The sequence below is a fragment of the Sphaeramia orbicularis genome, chromosome 20, assembly GCF_902148855.1.
Source record: "Sphaeramia orbicularis chromosome 20, fSphaOr1.1, whole genome shotgun sequence".
NCBI classification, from domain to species: domain Eukaryota; kingdom Metazoa; phylum Chordata; class Actinopteri; order Kurtiformes; family Apogonidae; genus Sphaeramia; species Sphaeramia orbicularis.
In genome coordinates, this window is record NC_043976.1 from 11,523,942 (window position 1) to 11,543,479 (window position 19,538).

At 36.5% G+C, this 19,538-nt stretch overlaps 1 protein-coding gene across 5 annotated transcripts in view; it reads right to left on the reverse strand.

The window, feature by feature from the left end:
• Window positions 1–19,538, reverse strand: part of cacnb2a (calcium channel, voltage-dependent, beta 2a) — a 155,533-nt gene that overhangs the window by 88,106 nt on the left and 47,889 nt on the right. The window contains exon 1 of one of the 5 annotated variants that reach the window (XM_030123129.1): window positions 14,964–15,077. The exons of 3 other annotated variants lie outside the window; for them this stretch is intronic. In XM_030123129.1, the coding sequence (XP_029978989.1) occupies window positions 14,964–14,981 (18 nt within the window). In that variant the 5' untranslated portion in view covers window positions 14,982–15,077. Of the gene's footprint in view, window positions 1–10,311; window positions 10,596–14,963; window positions 15,078–19,538 lie in introns of those variants that run through there. One more of the 5 variants, XM_030123123.1, reaches the window with a different exon arrangement.

The following is a 19,538-nucleotide window of genomic DNA, read 5'->3' on the forward strand; positions in this document are numbered from 1 at the left end:
TATGGAGTGTCTTAAAACTTTAATAAAGATATGTGTCTAAAAAAAAAAAACAATGAAAAAACAACAAAATCCATGAATATACAATAGAACAGCTGTAGAATAACTGTCCACTGGAGCGACCAATGTGCATGAAAGGGTTAATAATAATTTGTGTTTTAATTTAATAGCCCAATTAGCTCAATGATAATAGCCTAATAATTTATTTAGCTTATTCGAACCTCTGATTATTGCCATAATCTCTGTTTGATCAAGTTTTCATTTTCACCTCCATGTCTTAGCTTAGCTATGCTTGCCTATGCCGTATTTTATTATTTTTTTTACTCAATTAGGCCACCGGTTCAAACTTAAACATCATGGCATTATCAACTATACGAGAGTTTTCTTTCTATGTGAAGTACTTAAGGTACAAAAATGGACCATTTCGAAAGGGTACAGAAATGTCTCTCAAAAAAGTACACCCCCAGTGACAAGCATTTGTACCCTTTTAAGCACAAGCTGGTACCTCTGTTTTTGAGAGTGCAGCAGTGGTTCTCGATCTCTTTCTGTCGGACCCCCCTTTGGAGGACCAAAAATCTCCAGGCCCCCCTCAACCCCAACAACATTCTAACGGTGGTGCTATTATAACTTTTATTGAAAGAAACATCAATACTGCAACAATACTTTTTGCTTTTCCTTCAATTATTTGTCCCAAAAATTGAAAGTAACTTAGATTTTTGTGTGAATGATACAAATAAACTCAACAAGACTGCTCCCTGAGACAATATTTTTCCAAATAAATATAGGAAATGCACAGTTATCTTACTACTATGACAGTAAAGTTCCTTTTTTTAGAACAACAAACAAATTTTGGTAACAAAGACAAACATTTTGACAATATTAGTGGCTGCAGTGAGCCCGTTTCCATTGCACATCTCAGAACATTAACCCTTTCATGCATGAATTATGAGAACCTTAATCAAGATTTTTTCCTGAGTGTTTTTATTCCTCTTTAGGCATGAAAAAAACAATACGATAGAATTTTTTTATGAACCTATTTTTCATTAAGTTACAAAAATCTCCACTCAGCTGGACAGCATACGGTTAATTTTTGAAGCTGAGAAACATGTATTTAAAACCCATCATCATAAAGTGATAGACTGTGTTAAAACTATGAAATAAAAACATTTTTAATGCAGCTAATCTGATGTTTTCTCACATTTTATCATATTCTAATACTAGTTATGGAGATAATATGCAAAAAAAAAAAAATTTTGTTTGAGAAAATTAGCAGCTGATTTACATTCAAAAATGTTAGTGCAGATCAGGTTTATCAGCAGAGTTACATTAATGTTCTGAATGTCAGTGTAGATGATGTATAAGCATCCACTGTGTTGGTTGATATCCTCCTGAGATCCAGGAAAGTGAAAATCTTTAGCTTTTTTACATTAAACAGTCATCTTGATTGGAAACTGCATAAAGCAACAGTTTTTTCAGATACATTTTCAAAATTATTTTCATTTTTTTTTATTTTTTAATGGAATGTCCTTTGCAATGAATAGCATTTTTTTATTAAAACTGTCAAACTTTAGTCCCTTACAGAGGACAAAAATGCATTGCTGGGTCTCAGGAGGACATGGAATTAAAACAACTAAACCCACTAATATACAAGAGAACAGCTGGAGAATATCTGTCCACTGGAGTGACCACTGTGCATGAAAGGGTTAAAGTGCAAACTGTACAAACTGTGCAAAAACACAAACATTGCACATTTTTCTTTTCCAGTCCAGTCCTTGTCCATTCTCCAAACCTAAACTCTTTGTCTAGTCTAGTCACACATCACCATGGCAGCAGATTTGTTTGTTGTACGTCCCTAAAATGAGTCCAGGGTGCTCCAAAACTAAAACATTAGTTCCACCTGCTACATGTTGTAACCTGAAAAAAAAAAAAAAAAAAAAACACCCAGGAGTGATCCCATGACCCCATCAGCAAGCTTTTGTGCCCCCCCTAGGGGCCCACCCCACAGTTTGAGAAACACTGCAGTGCAGGAACAACACATGTTCCCGGGACCAAAATGTCAGGAAGTAATCAGCTGCACGGCATCGACACTACGCTGTATCGGCTTTGATGGTCAAAGCTTATATCTGATGATGCACAAATTTGCTTTCATGCGCAAAAAATAAAGAAAAAGGAAGTAGCAAGTTTGGAGAAAAGTACATAAAAACACACTACAGCTATAAAATTAAAGTCTTATAAAAGTAATCAAGTGACACATGTCTATTAGCCGTCGCAGCTCTAGTGTAGCGCAGCTGGTGTGTGTCTGTAGTGGTTTGTATAAAACAGCAAAATCACTTCAAAGAGGCTTCAGCCCATCTCTTTATGATGTGACATCAGACACACTGAGGCTGTGATGTGTGCTTTGTAATCACTCTGCTGGGACGTCAGAGCTCGCATTTGAGTTTCTATTAAAACTGAAAAACATGAGTCAAAGCATGAGTTTGGAATCTGCCACAGCTTAGTCATGAGCGCATCAAATGAAGCCAGAGCTAATCGAATTTTTCCACCAATAATGAAGGTTCACAGCTACTTTATCCCAGGGGAGAGTCACACACACACACACACGCACACGCACACGCACGCACTAAAAAGCACAAACCTGCCAAATCATACAACTCTAAAAGTACACGCTCTGAGCTCTATTCGACATCACAGTAAAGCCCAGATTTGTATTTTCAGGGGGGAGAAAATGTTTTCTGGGCAGCCAAGCCTAAATCCTAGATTATATTGTGTTTGATCAGGGTTAACCCCTTTCTGAGGATTATCATGCAGGGCGTGTGTTCAGCACGTGATGCACTATGAGATGGTTATCCTCGTCTCACCAGCACAATGGACTCAAGTCCTGGGGCGTCATTTTGGAGAAAAACTCCTCTACTGGTGAAGATGACACTCATTTTAACCCTTTCATGCATACTGGTCACTACAGTGGACAGCTATTCTACAGCTTTTCTCTTCTATATTCATGGATTTTGTTGTTTTTGTTGTTTTATTTATTTCACACATATCTTTATTAAAGTTTTAAGACACTACATATCTTTTCTGACATGAATTGGTAACATTACAGGGTGGGGAAGCAAAATTTACAATGAACATTTAGTTGTTTTTTCTCAGCAGACACTACGTCAGTTGTTTTGAAATCAAACATATATTGATGTCATAATCATACCTAACACTATTATCCATACCTTTTCAGAAACTTTCGCCCATATGAGTAATCAGGAAAGCAAACGTCAAAGAGTGTGTGATTTGCTGAATACACTCGTCACACCAAAGGAGATTTCAAAAATAGTTGGAGTGTCCATAAAGACTGTTTATAATGGAAAGAAGAGAATGACTATGAGCAAAACTATTACCAGAAAGTCTGGAAGATACTATTAAAGAAGAATGGGAGAAGTTGTCACCTGAATATTTGAGGAACACTTGCGCAAGTTTCAGGAAGCGTGTGAAGGCAGTTATTGAGAAAGAAGGAGGACACACAGAATAAAAACATTTTCTATTATGTAAATTTCCTTGTGGCAAATAAATTCTCATGACTTTCAATAAACTAATTGGTCATACACTGTCTTTCAATCCCTGCCTCAAAATATTGTACATTTTGCTTCCCCACCCTGTATGTAGATCTCTTCTGAGCATAAACCCCCAGAATCACAAGCCGTCCCCATAGTTTTCACACAATTTATCAGTAAATACATGTTTCTCTGCATCAAAAATTAAATGTGTGGTGTCCAGCTGAGTGGACATTTTTGCAACTTCATGAAAAATAGATCCATAAGAATTTTTTTTTTTCATTATTAATTTTTTATGTGTTTTTTAAATTTTTAAAATAATTTTTTATTTTTTTATCTATTTTTCAGAAGAAAATTTTCAATCGCATTGTTTTTTTCATGCCTGAAGAAGAATAAAAACACTCAGGAAAAAAAGTTGATTAAGGTTCTCATAATTCGTGCATGAAAAGGTTAAATGTCATTTATATATATCTGACACTGTGTCTTTCTATTGAGGTATTCTTGTGCACAATCTAATCTTGTGAAAAAAGAAAAAAATTGCAATGAAATTGTACCACAAATTCCCTTAACATTAATGATATTTACCTCAGTATAAGTAATTATAGCTAAATACTGTATTATCATCTTATAGGTTGTCCTTTTATTTGGAATTTAACTTGTTTACATTTATATTACTCAAAGGTTAAAAGGTTTAAAGTTAAGGTTAACTTACTTTCTTATCCCTGTAATGAAATTCAGTTTGTGTTTTACTCATCCTAATACACAAACAGTTGTTCTTGTTTTCATATAAGTGATAAGTAAGAGCTCAGTTTGGATTTTTTTTTTTGCATTTTGATTTAGTTTCACAACGCTAAATCAAAAAGTAAAAAAAGAAAACAAAAAACAAAAAAAGACTTTAAATATTCATAAAAAACAGGAACTTTGACCTACTTTTCCCAAAATGTAATGAGATCTATTCTGGGTTACTGGCAATCTTTAAACCTAATTTGGTATGAATTCAACCAATAGTTTTGCTGCTAGAGTGTTAACAAACAAACAAACGGAACCAAAAACAATACCCCTTGTCTCTCCTTTAGGGGGGGCGGGGTAATAATATTTTTGGCTGCGTCACCCAGTGCTAATTTATCCCGTTTTAACATAATAAACACACCACATCTTCCATATAGATCATATGTCTCTGTGAAGATATCCACCTGCAATGGTAACATGAGGTCAAGTAAAATGAAGGTTAAAAACAGAATCTAATTAGATTCACCCCCAGAGGCAAACCCCTCCACGCTGAGCATGATGACAGCTGATCTAGAAGTGTGATCTGCTGTCTGTAAATGCTCACTAATAATGATTTTTTATGGGAGGTCTGCGACGCACAGCCATAAATCCAAAGCAATGGGGTTATGATAATTATACGGAAGCATCCAGTGAAGGCAAAATGAATGTCCCTCAATTAAAATAATGCACAGAAATCACCCTGTTTATTGGTCTTTGACATGCCTGCCAGGGTTTTATGCTGAGGCTGCTCACAGTAAAGTTTACTATGTATAATGTGTGCAATGTGTTCCAGCTCGAAGCCTCTACAACAGGGCTGTCAAACTCATTTTAGTTCAGGGGCCATGTTCGGCTAAATTTGATCTGCTGTGGGGTGGACCAGAAAAATAATAACATAATAACCTATAAATAATGACAACTCCAAATTGTTGTCTTTGTTTTAGTGTAAAAAAAAAACATTAAATTTTGAAAATACTTACTTTTATAAACTATCCCAAAAAAAACCAAACAAACAAACAAACAAAAACCTGGAAAAACTGAAATTTAAACTAAAAAATGTAAGAAAATTTAGTGCAATTTTAACAATATTATTCCTCAACTTATCATTTGTCCATGTGCATTATGGATCTGATCTACAAAGACACTAAACACTGAGGAACAGGCAACAAAATTGTTAAAATTGTGCTTAATTTTCTTTAGACATTTCAGGTTGTTTATATTGGTTCAGGTTATTCACGTTTTATTGTTACAGGATAGTTTGTAAATGTAAATATTTTCATAATTCAATGTTATTTTTTGCACTAAAACAAAGAAAAAATTTAAGTTGTTAATTCTAGAATTTTTTTTGGCTTAATTCAAGATTTTTTTTTTACTTAATTGAAGATTTTATTATTATTATAATTTTTTGGCTTAATTCAAGATTTTTTTTTTACGTAATTGAAGATTTTTTTTGGCTTAATTCAAGATTTTTTTTTTAACTTAATTGAAGATTTTTTTTTGGCTTAATTCAAGATTTTTTTTTACTTAATTGAAGATTTTTTTGGCTTAATTCAAGATTTTTTTACTTAATTAAAGATTTTTTTTGGCTTAATTGAAGATTTTTTTTTTTTTTTTTTGCTTAACTGAAGATTTTTTTTACTTAACTGAAGATTTTTTTTTTTTTTTACTTAATTCAAGATTTTTTTCCTTAATTCAAGCTAATTTTTTTTTTTTTTTTTTTTTTTTTTTTGCTTAATTCAATTCAAGACTGTGGAATTTTTGCACTTGGCAAAAACATCCCAGGGGCCGAATTGGACCCTTTGGGGGGGCCGCATTTGGCCCCTGGGCCACATGTTTGACACCCCTGCTCTACAAGCGGATACCCTATACACTGAGTCAAATTAAGAGAAGTAAATACAGCTATAGATTAGTATAATGTAATGATATAACATCGGACTGAACTGCTGACGACAATCATCCCCGCTCTGTGAATGGACTGGATTTGACAGATCAATGTCTCCTGTTTCTGCCAGCTCTGGGAAATCAGCGCCGGCATTGGCTTTGGCTTATCGATCAGTATATATGCACACAATGACGTGAGCGGGCATTCACACTGACAAGCACACAAAGGCCAGCGAGGAGAGCTTACAAAACCAGCATACAGTAATTGGACCACAAGGAAGGATCAATATAACACTCCAGTGTGTTACTTAAAAAAAAAAAAATGACATGGCCAACAGTTGCTCTTTCATTAGATGGTTACTAAAGAGTCACCTTGTGCAGAATGAACAGAGTGCCGACTTTACACTTGTGCTACTGATAATAACTAGCATACAAAGAATTTATTTTGCTGATACTGAGCTGCTCATGACTCATATTAATGGAATTTGGAAGTACACTTTAGCTTTTCTTCATAATGTGGCCAGTGTTTGTTGTCATCACTCTTTTACTTGTTGATGCTGTTGAATAAAAGTCCACAGAAAATTCCTTGCACACATATAAAGTTCAATTCAAACGCAAAAAGACACAATTTATTCTGTTTATCACTTGTTGGAACCTTTAAAGCGTAACAGCATTTTTCACCTGAATATTTAATACATCACAATATGAGAAAATCTGATTTTGCAACTTGAATAAATGCATATTTTTTTTTAAAATATATTGAAGAAAAATAATAATAAGCAGAGGGTTCACTGTTATTTTGTACTAATGTCATAAAGTTGCAGTTTATATTCTGTTAACTCTATTTATTTGGAGACCATAAGGCTTTATCTGGTCTCCAAATGATGAAATAATGCACTGCTATTATGATTTGAGGGTAAAACATTCTTAAAAATTAGAAGATTGAGAGCTTTTCTTTACAGACTGATGTGACTCCATTGGTGAAAAGTAGCTGATTATTATGAGAAAATGCCAAACCACAAAATTTACCTTGATAAACAAAAGCAACATATGACAGATAAATACCTGTGAAGGTGTGCACGTTACATATTGTGTATCACTGATGTGTCATATATATATAGCAAAGATAGCAATTATGGGCCCCATGAAAGGTAAATGTTGTGGTGGGCCCTTCTTAAAATAAAGTATCTGTAAATTTGTTGATGGAGGATGTATTTACGTAGTGCATTACTCTGGACCAAGGTTTTTAATCTTTAACAAAAACTAACCAAATGACAAAAACTAGAACTGAAAAAACACTTTTTTTTAACTGAAATAAATAAAAACTATAATTAAAAGATAAAAACAATAACTAACTGAAACTGTATTGTGTGTTTACAAAACTAACTAAAATGTATACAAATTATGGATTAAATTCTCTTCGTTTTCGTCTTTGTCAATGTTGGATTGATATGAAATCGATTTATCTCCCTCAAGAAATTTTAAAAACTAAGCATTTAGAAAATAACAAAAACGAATAAAAACTAGCAAACCTGCTCTAAAAACTAATTAAAACTAACTGAATTAGAGGAAAAAAAGTCTAAACTAAATAAAACTAAACTATAATGAAAAATCCAAAACTATTATAACCTTGCTCCGGACCTTGCACAAAATTTTCATCACTTCTAACCTATATCACTGGGCCCCATGAATTTGTCATGTTTACCCCCCCCCTTTATGGCACCCCAGGAGAAGATAGAAGCTTTATTGTCATTGCATAGTGAATACAATGAAATTGCACGTGCCCCCCTTATAAAAGAAACACAAATAACATTCAAACTACACTCTTCCCACACATAAACACATTCATCAAGCACAACAAACACACCCAACACATCAGTATTAAAATATTTCTGTATAAAAGTGCAACTATATAATTAAAATACTTTATAAAAGTGCATTCGTATAAAAGTCCTCTTGCTTGGATTTTTAAAGTGCTGGTGTCTCTGGTGTGAGTTGGTGGTTTAGATAGTGGATGGCTTTTGGGAAAAAACTGTTAATGAATCTGGTGGTATGTGATCTGATTGAATATACAATACAGGATATACAGGGTGGGGAAGCAAAATTTATAATATTTTGAGGCAGGGATTGAAAGACAGTGTATGACCAACTAGTTTATTGAAAGTCATGAGAATTTATTTGCCACAAGAAAATGTACATAATAGAAAATGTTTTTATTCTGTGTCCTCCTTCTTTCTCAATAACTGCCTTCACACGCTTCCTGAAACTTGCGCAAGTGTTCCTCAAATATTCGGGTGACAACTTCTCCCATTCTTCTTTAATAGTATCTTCCAGACTTTCTCGTAATAGTTTTGCTCATAGTCATTCTCTTCTTTCCATTATAAACAGTCTTTATGGACACTCCAACTATTTTTGAAATCTCCTTTGGTGTGACGAGTGCATTCAGCAAATCACACACTCTTTGACGTTTGCTTTCCTGATTACTCATATGGGCAAAAGTTTCTGAAAAGGTATGGATAATAGTGTTAGGTATGATTATGACATCAATATATGTTTGGTTTCAAAACAACTGACGTAGTGCCTGCTGAGAAAAAACAACTAAATGTTCATTGTAAATTTTGCTTCCCCACCCTGTAGATAGACTGTATTTCTATATAAGTAGGCAAAATAAATCCAAAATTAAAAGGACACTCCAATATATGGAAAGAAATCAACCAAAAAAGCAAACAAATGTCACACAAATGTCTACCATTGCAGTGGTGATGCTAGAACAGTCTATTGTGCATGTGCATTCATTACCATGAATATCCTCACATCCACTCCTCATGTTGCTTGGGGGTAAAAAGCAGATCGTTCACTGTCGCGTTGGTGAAAATTCATTCCGTGCGTCACACAGATGTTTCATCCAGACCCTTACAGTTACAGGAGATCCTCCTTGTAGCCTTTGGGCACAGACACTTAAAGTGCACACGACTCAGAGTTATTTCCGGTGCCTGGACACTGGAGTCATCGGGCCAATTTACGGCCATATCAGGACGGACACAGGTGGCAGACAGTTTCACGCTGCTGTAACTCCACAGTGGCCACCATTCGCTATAAAAGTAAACAGGCCAAAACACAACCTCAGATACACTGCCAAACACTTCCCTGTGACAAACTACTTGGGATCATGAGTTAATCTTGTTCCTCATATGAAGACATCATAACAGCGGACAAAACAACAACAGTTGTTGAAGGAAAGTGATGGATTGTGACCTGTAGCATACTGCCAGTGAGAAAACAACATCCAACAAATGCAACAGTGTTTTGTTTTCTGTCATAATTGTTATTACAACAGGCCATTATTCATATAAATGATGTTACAAGCATTAAGTAAACTCAAAAAGACCACTAATGGGCTAAAACACGCCACAATTAGATCACTGGAGGTCTGACAGAAAGGCCACTCTGAAGGCGTTTAGCTTTGCCAAGAATGCTATTACACAAATGAAACTCTCTGAGAGGACTTCAAGTACTGCTGGATAAATCTTTCAAGATCCCAGGATTAAAAATACCCCAGAATTATCTATTAGCTATAGGACTATTTTGCTGCCATTCTTTAGAATCTCAAAAAAACTCTTTAATTCATCATCAGATCTATTTACGTCGGACTGTGCTTTAAATTACGCTCGACATGAACAGTGTAAATCTAAAGAGTGTGACGGCTCTGATCCACGTTCATCATATGTGGATCAGACTGGAGAGTCCACGCTGGGCCCTGTGTGACTGTGATTCACATCTAATGAAACCCCCGGGGCCGGCAGCCAGCATCTGACTGAGGTTACCTAGCTACAACACATGCCAGGCCACTTGAGCCCAGAGACCATCTCTAATTACAGACAATGAGGGAACGACAGAGGGAGGCGGAGAGACGGAACGAAAGGAGAGATGAGATAGAGGACGGGAAGGAGAGGTAGAAGCCCCAGCTGTTCTGTTTCCCTGCTGTATCCTCCACTCCACCAAAGGGCATCCCGCTGGTGTGTGTACCAAACCTCAACATAGCACTGACGCTACTGCTCTAATCCGAGCAGAGTCCAGCACTTCCACGCCAATATGAAACACACCGCCAAAGTGGGCTGAAGCTTACCCATCCTGAGGTGTGTAGAGTCCATGAAGGCAGAAGGAGAGGGTCAAGCATGCCCAAAGGAAGGAAAATCATGAGTGCAGAGTTGCCAAACTGTCTGTGAAGGTAAAGACTTCTGAAGAGCTGGCATGAACAACAGTGCACACAGCGTTCAGCCTCCAAAGTGTAGGTTGCTCTGCTAAGTGAGTCACTTCACGCTGGCTGAACACATCAACACATCGGCTGTCCCACATGGAGTCAAAGGAAAGAACTGTTCAGCTGGCAAACCGGGACTGTCACAACCACCCAGTCACACACAGGTCCAACAAGCAGAGGCGCACACAGACCGCTCACTCTGTGTACAAACAGAAAACAGCTCACCTCTAAACCCTGTGAGTGCACACACAGGACGGACACTAAAGCAGATCAACAGGAGCAAAATAAGCCATCAACTCACAACTATGTTTTTACACTTATATGTATATTTCTTTAGTTATCATGTTGATAATATCTTGGGGCAGCCGTGGTCTACAGGGCTGGAGAGTCGGCTTGTGACCAAACGATCACCGGGTCAATTCCACAGACTGGCTGGAAAAGTTGTACAAATTGCTGTTCTAGTTGTGTGTTTTAATATGCATATTTGGTATTTATATATACACTACCAGTCAAAAGTTTCCTGTTTTTTTCTTTATTTTTATGATTATTTACATTGTAGATTTCCACTGAAGGGATCAAAACTATGAATGAATACAAATGGAACAAGAAAAGCACTCAGAGAGCGCTATCCCACCCCCCCCACCCCCCCGATCACCACCAAAATTTAATCATTTCTTCCTTATGCCAGTATCAACATTTCCTGAAAATTTCATGAAAGTCCGTCCATAACTTTTTGAGTTGTCTTGCTAACAAACAAACACGCAAACACACAATGCAAAGTGATCACAATCCCTCCTGGTGGAGGTAATTATGTAGTTAAAAAAGTGTGCGATAACTCATAACATGTTTTTTAGATTCTTTGAAATAGCCACATTTTGCTTTTATTAAGGCTTTGCACATTCTTGGCATTCTGTTGATGAGCTTCATGTGGTAGTCACCCGAAATGTTTTCCAAAAGTCTTGAAGGAGTTCCCAGTGATGCTTGTTGATCAACTATGGTCTATCTATCTATCAATCTATCTATCTATCTATCTATCTATCTATCTATCTATCTATCTATCTATCTATCTATCTATCTATCTATCTATCTATCTATCTATCTATCTATCTATCTTCAGATATGTATATGTTTGTATATTTAAAGCTTTATAAGTATTTTTCTTTTTCTGTTGTATTGATAATTTCTTTCCTGCTACTTTTTATTATACTTGAATGGAGCGACTCTAACACCCAATCATTTCCCCCTGGGATTAATAAAGTATTCTGATTCTGACCTCATCTTCACATCTCACATGAAGAGGATTTTGCAGAAAATGCAGCCTGTTCTTTTCTAACCCTGATATCTGAAAATGTAGTGATTGTGGTTTGGGTCACACTCAAAAGCAGGCATGTTTTTGTAGAGAACGACATTAAATTATAATGCATCACATTAGATTTCTTGGAAAATGAACAACTAAAGTCTAGATTTAGACACTGGGTAATCTAGCCAAAAGATCATCGGACCGTCTTTTGGGGTCCTTGGGGTCATTTGCACAAGTCCTACGGGCTTGTGCAAATGACAGTAATACTACAAATAAATGACAGTCAAAATTTATTCAAAATTAATTTGTTTTTGATCATGTAATAGTTTCCTAAATAATGTTGCAAATAAACATTTATTTTAGATGACATTTAGTCCATATAATGTATATTATTCTGGACGGAGGTAGAAAATCCAGGTGTAGATTACTGCACAAAGTGAGAATTTTATTTTCATTGGTCAGGATATGTACAGTCAGTCCAGCTTGGATTTACAAGACTGACAATTAATACTGAACAAACAAGAACTCAAACTATGAATTATGAAAGAGCTGCAGCATCTGAAACTGACCACAATGAACATTTGACAGATAAACAGAACCACAGTGCTTCAGTTTCAGCTTCACAGTTTGTCATGTCTATTATGGATTATGATTGTCTCTGTCAACTCACCATATATTTTTTTATTAGCAAGTTTGTTTGTTTTTTTTTTGTTTTTTTTTTGCTTTTTTTTTATCATTTGCTAGAAATTCCAGGCCACCCCATTTGAATTCCAGGCGACCCCACGTGGGGTCCCGACTCCAAGGTTGAAAAACACTGGGTTAGCACAACACTCTCTGTAAACTGAGAGTTTACACCTTGATTATTTATTTTTTTAATGACATGATCTGTATGATACATCTGAAAAGTAAGAAAACTAAAATTGTAAAAGAAAAATAAGATTGATTACAATCTACAACCATGATTTTGCGCAGCTCTAGCTAAAACCATCATAATAAACCATGTTTTACAAAAGAAAAAGAAAAATCTAAGCTTTGCATTTTATTGGTTAACCTTGTGTGACCTACTCTTTGTCAATACATGAAAGGTGACATAAAGACTTTTGTCCTGTCTTGTTTAGGAAAAAGTGGAAAAAAATGTGAATATAAAACCATGAAATCATAAAACACAGGATGTGCGGCCTCTGAAGATCTGTCCATACCTCTACAATCTGAAAAAAAGATGCTCTGTCAAAATGATATTTAGATTTTTAAAAGCAACTGGACTTATTACAGGACTGTGACACAATAGTGCATGATTAAATCTGCAGCAGATGAAATCAGGGATTCTAAAATACACATCTTCCTTCCACAGCTCTGTCTACTTAGTCCAAATCAAAATAATACATGTAAATACAGATGGATGACCTGACGTGGTTTCATTCTATTATAGATGCTATTATTTCCAAGCGTTAGGTCACATCTGAGTCAAACCTGCCAGAACCTGACCAGTGATTGGTAATCACAACTGTCAGTCATGTTTTAATGGTTTTAAAAGGCCTGTGATTGGACAAGATTTGGGTGTCTCGGGGTAGATTTTCTACCACCTGAAAACACCGGCAAGGAGTTGAGGCAGAAATCTCATATCCTCTGAGATCACGTGAATAAAAATGATGCTGAAAGGGAATTATGGGATTTTTGTCCAGTGATGCAAAAAAACAAAACAAAACTATGAAGGACTGCAGCTTTAAATGATGCCAAAGGAGATGCTCCTCTTGGTATCTTTATTGAACTCCACTGAACTGTCAAAACTCAACCCTGTTTCTCTAAAAGTCTCCAACAGAATCAACATTTACTTTTCAAATTTATGCAACTTAGCAGCATCTACTGTCAGCTAGTATAACTTTGTAAATAACACAGGACAACTATATTTATTTGGGACTTTCTGTGTAACGTCACAGCGACTATAAAGCCTCTTGTGCACTCTGGAGTAAAAAATAACTTATTTTTGTCAATTGAGCGCGAGAACCAGTGATGCTACTGTGCTCTAGTTTTTTAAAATATTACAGCGTTAGGGGAAGGGTCACGCTAAATATGGTTCTAGTATGTCATCGAGCTATGATTTCTGGCTCATCCAAAAAAAAAAAAAAAAATCCCAAAGACAAAAGCAGTCCGACAGTTCAGTTTAACTCCATAATCACAGTCTTTTCACGTGGTTATTTTCCAACATGTACACTGTCTTTAGAAACTGTGCATCACATTTACACTAATGTTAAGGAGCTTTTCTGGCATTTATTCATTTTCCCAATAAGATATACATCAGACAGCGTATTTACAAGGTACTTCTAAGATGCATGTAGTCAAACTGTTCCGTCTAGTCACATGCTTATCTTATCTGTACTGTACGTCTCTACAGGAAGGGGGGGGGGTTTCCAGCTGTACACAATAACACCCACGGGGGCAATTGCTAGTGTCCACTTGATCCCTTGACTCACTTTGTAATGATTGCTTCTCGCTGTAAGGAGATTTAGCCTTTCGACCAATCCAGGATTTAAAATATAGTTGTAAAGTATTGTAAAATTGACGTCAAAGCTGTCCATCTTTATTTTTCACACATCACAGGATGGTAGTTCGACAAAGAGACTGTACGAGCTGAGAAACTGTCTAAAAAGGAAGCAGATAAAAATATCTTTGTGCAATTTAGATAGATTATTTGACGTGTTTAGTCTTTTAAGCATTATTTAAATGGCAAAAATGACCAGTTCATTATAGAAGTAATCACCAGTAAAAACACGATCTCACATGCCAGCAAAAGAATTAATCGTTCTGACTAATTTCTCAACAACTCACTAGAGTTGTCTGCACATGGAAAGAGAAAGATGACCCCGCAGATTGTCTTTCACCTCCAGAAAAGCCTTGTGAGTGTCAATGCCTTTCTACAGTACAAAACGGCAAACACGGTTCCGCATGAATTCCTGATTAAAAACTATGCACTTAAACTAAGCTCATAGGTGCAATACCCGTGGAGAAGGCCTGCACTATGTAAGCAGACAGGATAAAGACTGTGGCACTCACACAAGCTGCACACGGCGCAAACCAGTCGCTACTATCAGAGGATTGTAAAAGCTTTCAAAAAAACAAGCCCGAGCTACAACTAATAGTACAAGCGATGGATAAAGAAGTAAACAGATGATTTACACAAAAAAACAAGAACAGGTTTTGTGTGTGTGTGTTTTTTTTTTACCTTTGGCTTCTTAGACATGCTCGTTCTCCCAAAAATGCCTGAGACACCTGTGTCGCCTCTCCGTTCTACAGCGACTGTAATGAATTATGCAAATCCCCTGGTTTTTGTTCAGAGTACCATGACCCAGGGGTGCAAGCAGCTGACGCCTGGCATAAAAAAAGCCATCCTCTTTGCTTCAGTCAGAAGGGATAACAGTTGAGTGCTGCTGCGCTGCCTGGCAAGTTCAACACAACCGGTGCCATTGAGGTTACATTTAGTGGAAGGGAAACGTTCTGTGGTCATCCTCCAGAGCTCTTCCAATAGCAAGTGTTATGGCTCGTGTTGAGTGAAGATGATCATCACACACACACACACACACACGGAGTGACATGGAGACACACACGCATGTACGAGCAGACACATACACTCACAGTTTAAGAGTGTTTAAGCTCTGTGGTGTCATGGTTAGCTCTGGTTAGTGAGTCTTCAGCTGGCTGGGCTTTAAGCTTTAATTTAAGAGTGACATCTGTTGCATGGTCGACTCAACAATACGATGCTGTACGTTGGAGGACAGAGGCACACGTCACATCCACAACATACCTTATAACTCCAGAAACCCTGACAGATTCATGCTGTTGTGATAGTTTTTTTTCAATTGATGGGATTCTGAGCTGCTGGGCTGTAAAGGCAGAGCTGCCTGCTGTAGTAAAACATGTGACCTCCTGCAGCTGTGCATCCACCACCAGACACACAGTCGGGCAGTAATAGCACCATCTGGAGTCCTAATCCGCCTGGTACTGCCCACCCCTGTGATTATGCATGTGGACCTCAGAGTCATTAGGCTTATTGGATAGACGATTAGATACCTGGGGTCAGCTGACCTCAAGGGGCGCTGCTGCTGCACCGAAAAGTGGACGTACGCCGCAAACTTCCACTGTACTCGTTACATGCTATAGTGCAGGGGTGTGAAACATGCAGCCCGGGGGCCAAATCCGGCCCACCAAACGGTTCAAACTGGCCCGTGGGATGAATTTGTGAAATACAAAAATTACACTGAAAATATTAACAATCAAGGATGTTAAAATAATTTTAGGTCAGTTAATTCTAAAGTGGATCAAAACAGTAAAATACAATCATAATAAACTATAAATAATGAAAACTGCAAATGTGTCTCTTTGTTTTAGTGTAAAAAATGTAAAATTACACAAAAATGTTCACATTTACAGACTAGTCTTTCACAAAAAAAGGTGAATTTCTGAAATGTCTTAAGAGGAGTATGTGGAATTTTAATAATATTCTGCCTGTTATTTAATGTTTGGTGTATTTGTAGATCCACTGTGATCTCTAAGTTGTGATTCACGTGTATAAATGATAAACTAAGGCGTAATATTGTTAACATTGCACTTATTTTACTAAAGATTTTTCAGGTTGTTCATATTTGTTCATGTTATGTTCAAGTACAATTCGTAGATGTAAACATTTTAATTAGGGAATTTTAAGTGTATTTTTGCGTGTATTGTAGGATTTTTGAGCATAATTAAGTGTATTTTTGTGTGTATTGTAGGATTTTTAAGCATAATTAAGTGTATTTTTGCATGTATTGTAGGATATTTAAGCATATTTGAGTGTATTTTTTATTTTACGGAATTTACTTTTTTCACTCAAAAGTTCTTATCCTATTGTTTATATTATTTTACTGGTTCGGCCCACTTTAGATCATGTTAGGCTGGATGTGGCCCCTGAACTAAAGTGAGTTTGACACCCCTGCTATAGTGGATACTGCTTTCATGATGACCATGAAAAGATGACAAACTGCATTTTACACCAATTATTTACATGTATTGGTAGGATTAGTGGATCAATGGGTATTAAACTATTTAGATCAGTAGATGCTTTTGGTCAGTGGTGGATGTTTGGGTCGTCATGGGTTACCCATAAAGACCCAAACGTCCACTGGCTCCATAGTGAATGTGGAAACATTGTCATCTTCCTAAGAAATCTCAGGTTGTTCACATTATTCATATTTTAAGGGAAACTTTGTAGATGTAAACATTTTCATAATGTAATTTTACTTTATTCTCTGTTATTATTTTACTGGTTCGGCCCACTTGAGTTCAAATTGGACTGAATGTGATCTATTAACTAAAATGAGTTTGACAGCCCGGATCTAGAAGATGAACTGTTTCTGAAAATGAATGAAGTAATGTCTGATCTGACATTGACCTTTTTTACATGTATTGATAGAATTAATGGTTCAACAGATACACTGTAAGACCGGATAAGTTGAGTTTACTTAAAAAATTTGAGTAAACTGGTTGCCTTAAAAAATTTAAGTAATGAGTAATGAAAACTTGAGTGTATTAAACTTAAATGCTTGATTTGAATGGAATTGCTATTTTAAGTATAACGCACTAAACGGCAAGTCAATTTACAAACTTAAAATTTGTCGCAATGTCAATTACTTTGTGTAATCATTAGACTTAATATCATCAGTTCATTGTACTCAGTTCAAAGTCGATTTAAATTAAAATCTTTTGCAATATAAATTACTTTGTATAATTATTCAACGTAATATGTTGTAGCATGGATGGAAGGTAGGCAGGAAATCAGCTCAATGTAATTTGCCAGTACAGGAAGTGCTTAAAATTTGGCAATGCATAAAACTTTACATAAACTGAAAACAGTTTCAGATGAACAGTACAGCCATTGTTCTTCCTATGGCTCTGACTCATGGTGCAGCTCTACAAAAATACAAAAACAAACACAAAAAGGCCAATAAACACTGCCATACACACATTAAGTCAAAATTAACAGTAACACCACAACCCCGCTGAACCCCTGCACAGAAAAATAACACATTTTCAACAACATGCCCAATACCCACAATGCAACGCGGAGATAAAAAGCTGTGGTCATGACTAAAACTCAGTGATTTAAAGCCACTCAACTTAAACTTTTTCGTACTTTTGACTATGTCTACAAATTAGTAGAATATACTGAACATTTTATAGTAATGTAATAAAACTTAAATCATTTAAGTACATTGTAGTTAAAGCATTTTAGTAAATACAAAGTCCGGGCTTACAGTGTATGAAACATTTTATTTCAATAGATACTTTTGGGCACCAGTGGCTGTTTGGGTCTTTAAGGGTTAAAAGTGTATCTAACTCATCAGAGCTCCTCAACAAATACTGCCCGTGTAATTAAATGTGGAATAGAAACTGATTGACAGAATGATATCTCATAATTGGACCTAAATTCCTGTAATCTTAATTGGTATTGATAATAAAATATTGTATCCAAGCCAACACTTCTACTCTGTACCCAGTATGGGGGAAAAACGCTAGAATTTCTTCTTTGTTCTGCAGCTCTTTCCTCCTGATCCAAATCAATAGAGTAATTATGAAAACAGACACGGTGCCCTGGAGATGAAAAGCCACTATTCCAAGGTTTCAAGTAAAAATAGATAAATAGAATCACAGAAATCTTAACAGTAATAGCTAATTACAGTTCTCCGTCAGATATTTAACCCAGTCCCAGAACTGTTACATTTTCTTCTTACCAAGGTTAAATCAACTGATGCACTACTCATATTTAAACAAACATGCTCTCACTATCTGTCTGCTTTTAAAGACCTTAGCTCTATGTGATATGTGTCTTATTTTAGTGTAACCTATTTACAAAATACATATATGCTTCAGCAAATTACCTCAAAGCTGTTATTTTTACCTCCGCCGAGGAGGTTCTGGTTTTACCGGCGTTGGTTTGTCTGTCTGTCTGTCCATGTGCAAGATAACTCAAAAAGTTATGGATGGATTTGGATGAAAATTTCAGGAAATGTTGATACTGGCACGAGGAACAAATGACTAAATTTTGGTGGTGATTGGGGGGGTGGGGGGGGCACTGATCTGCCTTGGCGGAGGTCTGCACTCTCCAAGTGCTTTTCTAGTTTCTTTTGAAATGTTGTGTAAATGTGTAGTATTCTCTAACTATGTATCTGCTTTAAAGTGTGACAGAGGCCAGAAAAGAAGAAGGAGGAGAAGAAGAAGAAGGAGTAGGAAGTGGAGAAGAAGAAAAAGAAGAAGAAGAGGTGGAGAAGAAGAAGAAGAAGAGGAAGGAGAGGAAGAAGAAGAAGGAGTAGGAAGTGGAGAAGAAGAAGGAGAAGAAGAAGAGGTGGAGAAGAAGGAGAAGAAGAAGGAGAAGAAGAAGAAGGAGAGGAAGAAGAAGGAGTAGGAAGTGGAGAAGAAGAAGGAGAAGAAGAAGAGGTGGAGAAGAAGGAGAAGAAGAAGGAGAAGGAGAGGAAGAAGACGGCGTAGGAAGTGGAGAAGAAGTAGAAGCAGAAGGGGTAGACTCTTCCTCAGTATAGTGTACATTGAACACACAGTGATAACCTTCTACTTTTAACCCTTCATTTGCTGAACATGTAGGAACTGCAGACTAGGAGCAGTGTTCTTTCATATCAGGCATTGGGGGAGAATTGGAGGGGGGGGGGTTTGAGTGCCTTGCTCAAGGGTACATGAACTAACAGTTTCTCTGACGGTCGAAGGAATCAAACCTTTCTCCAACCTTCCTAGACCTGATCCTGAAATCTTAAAT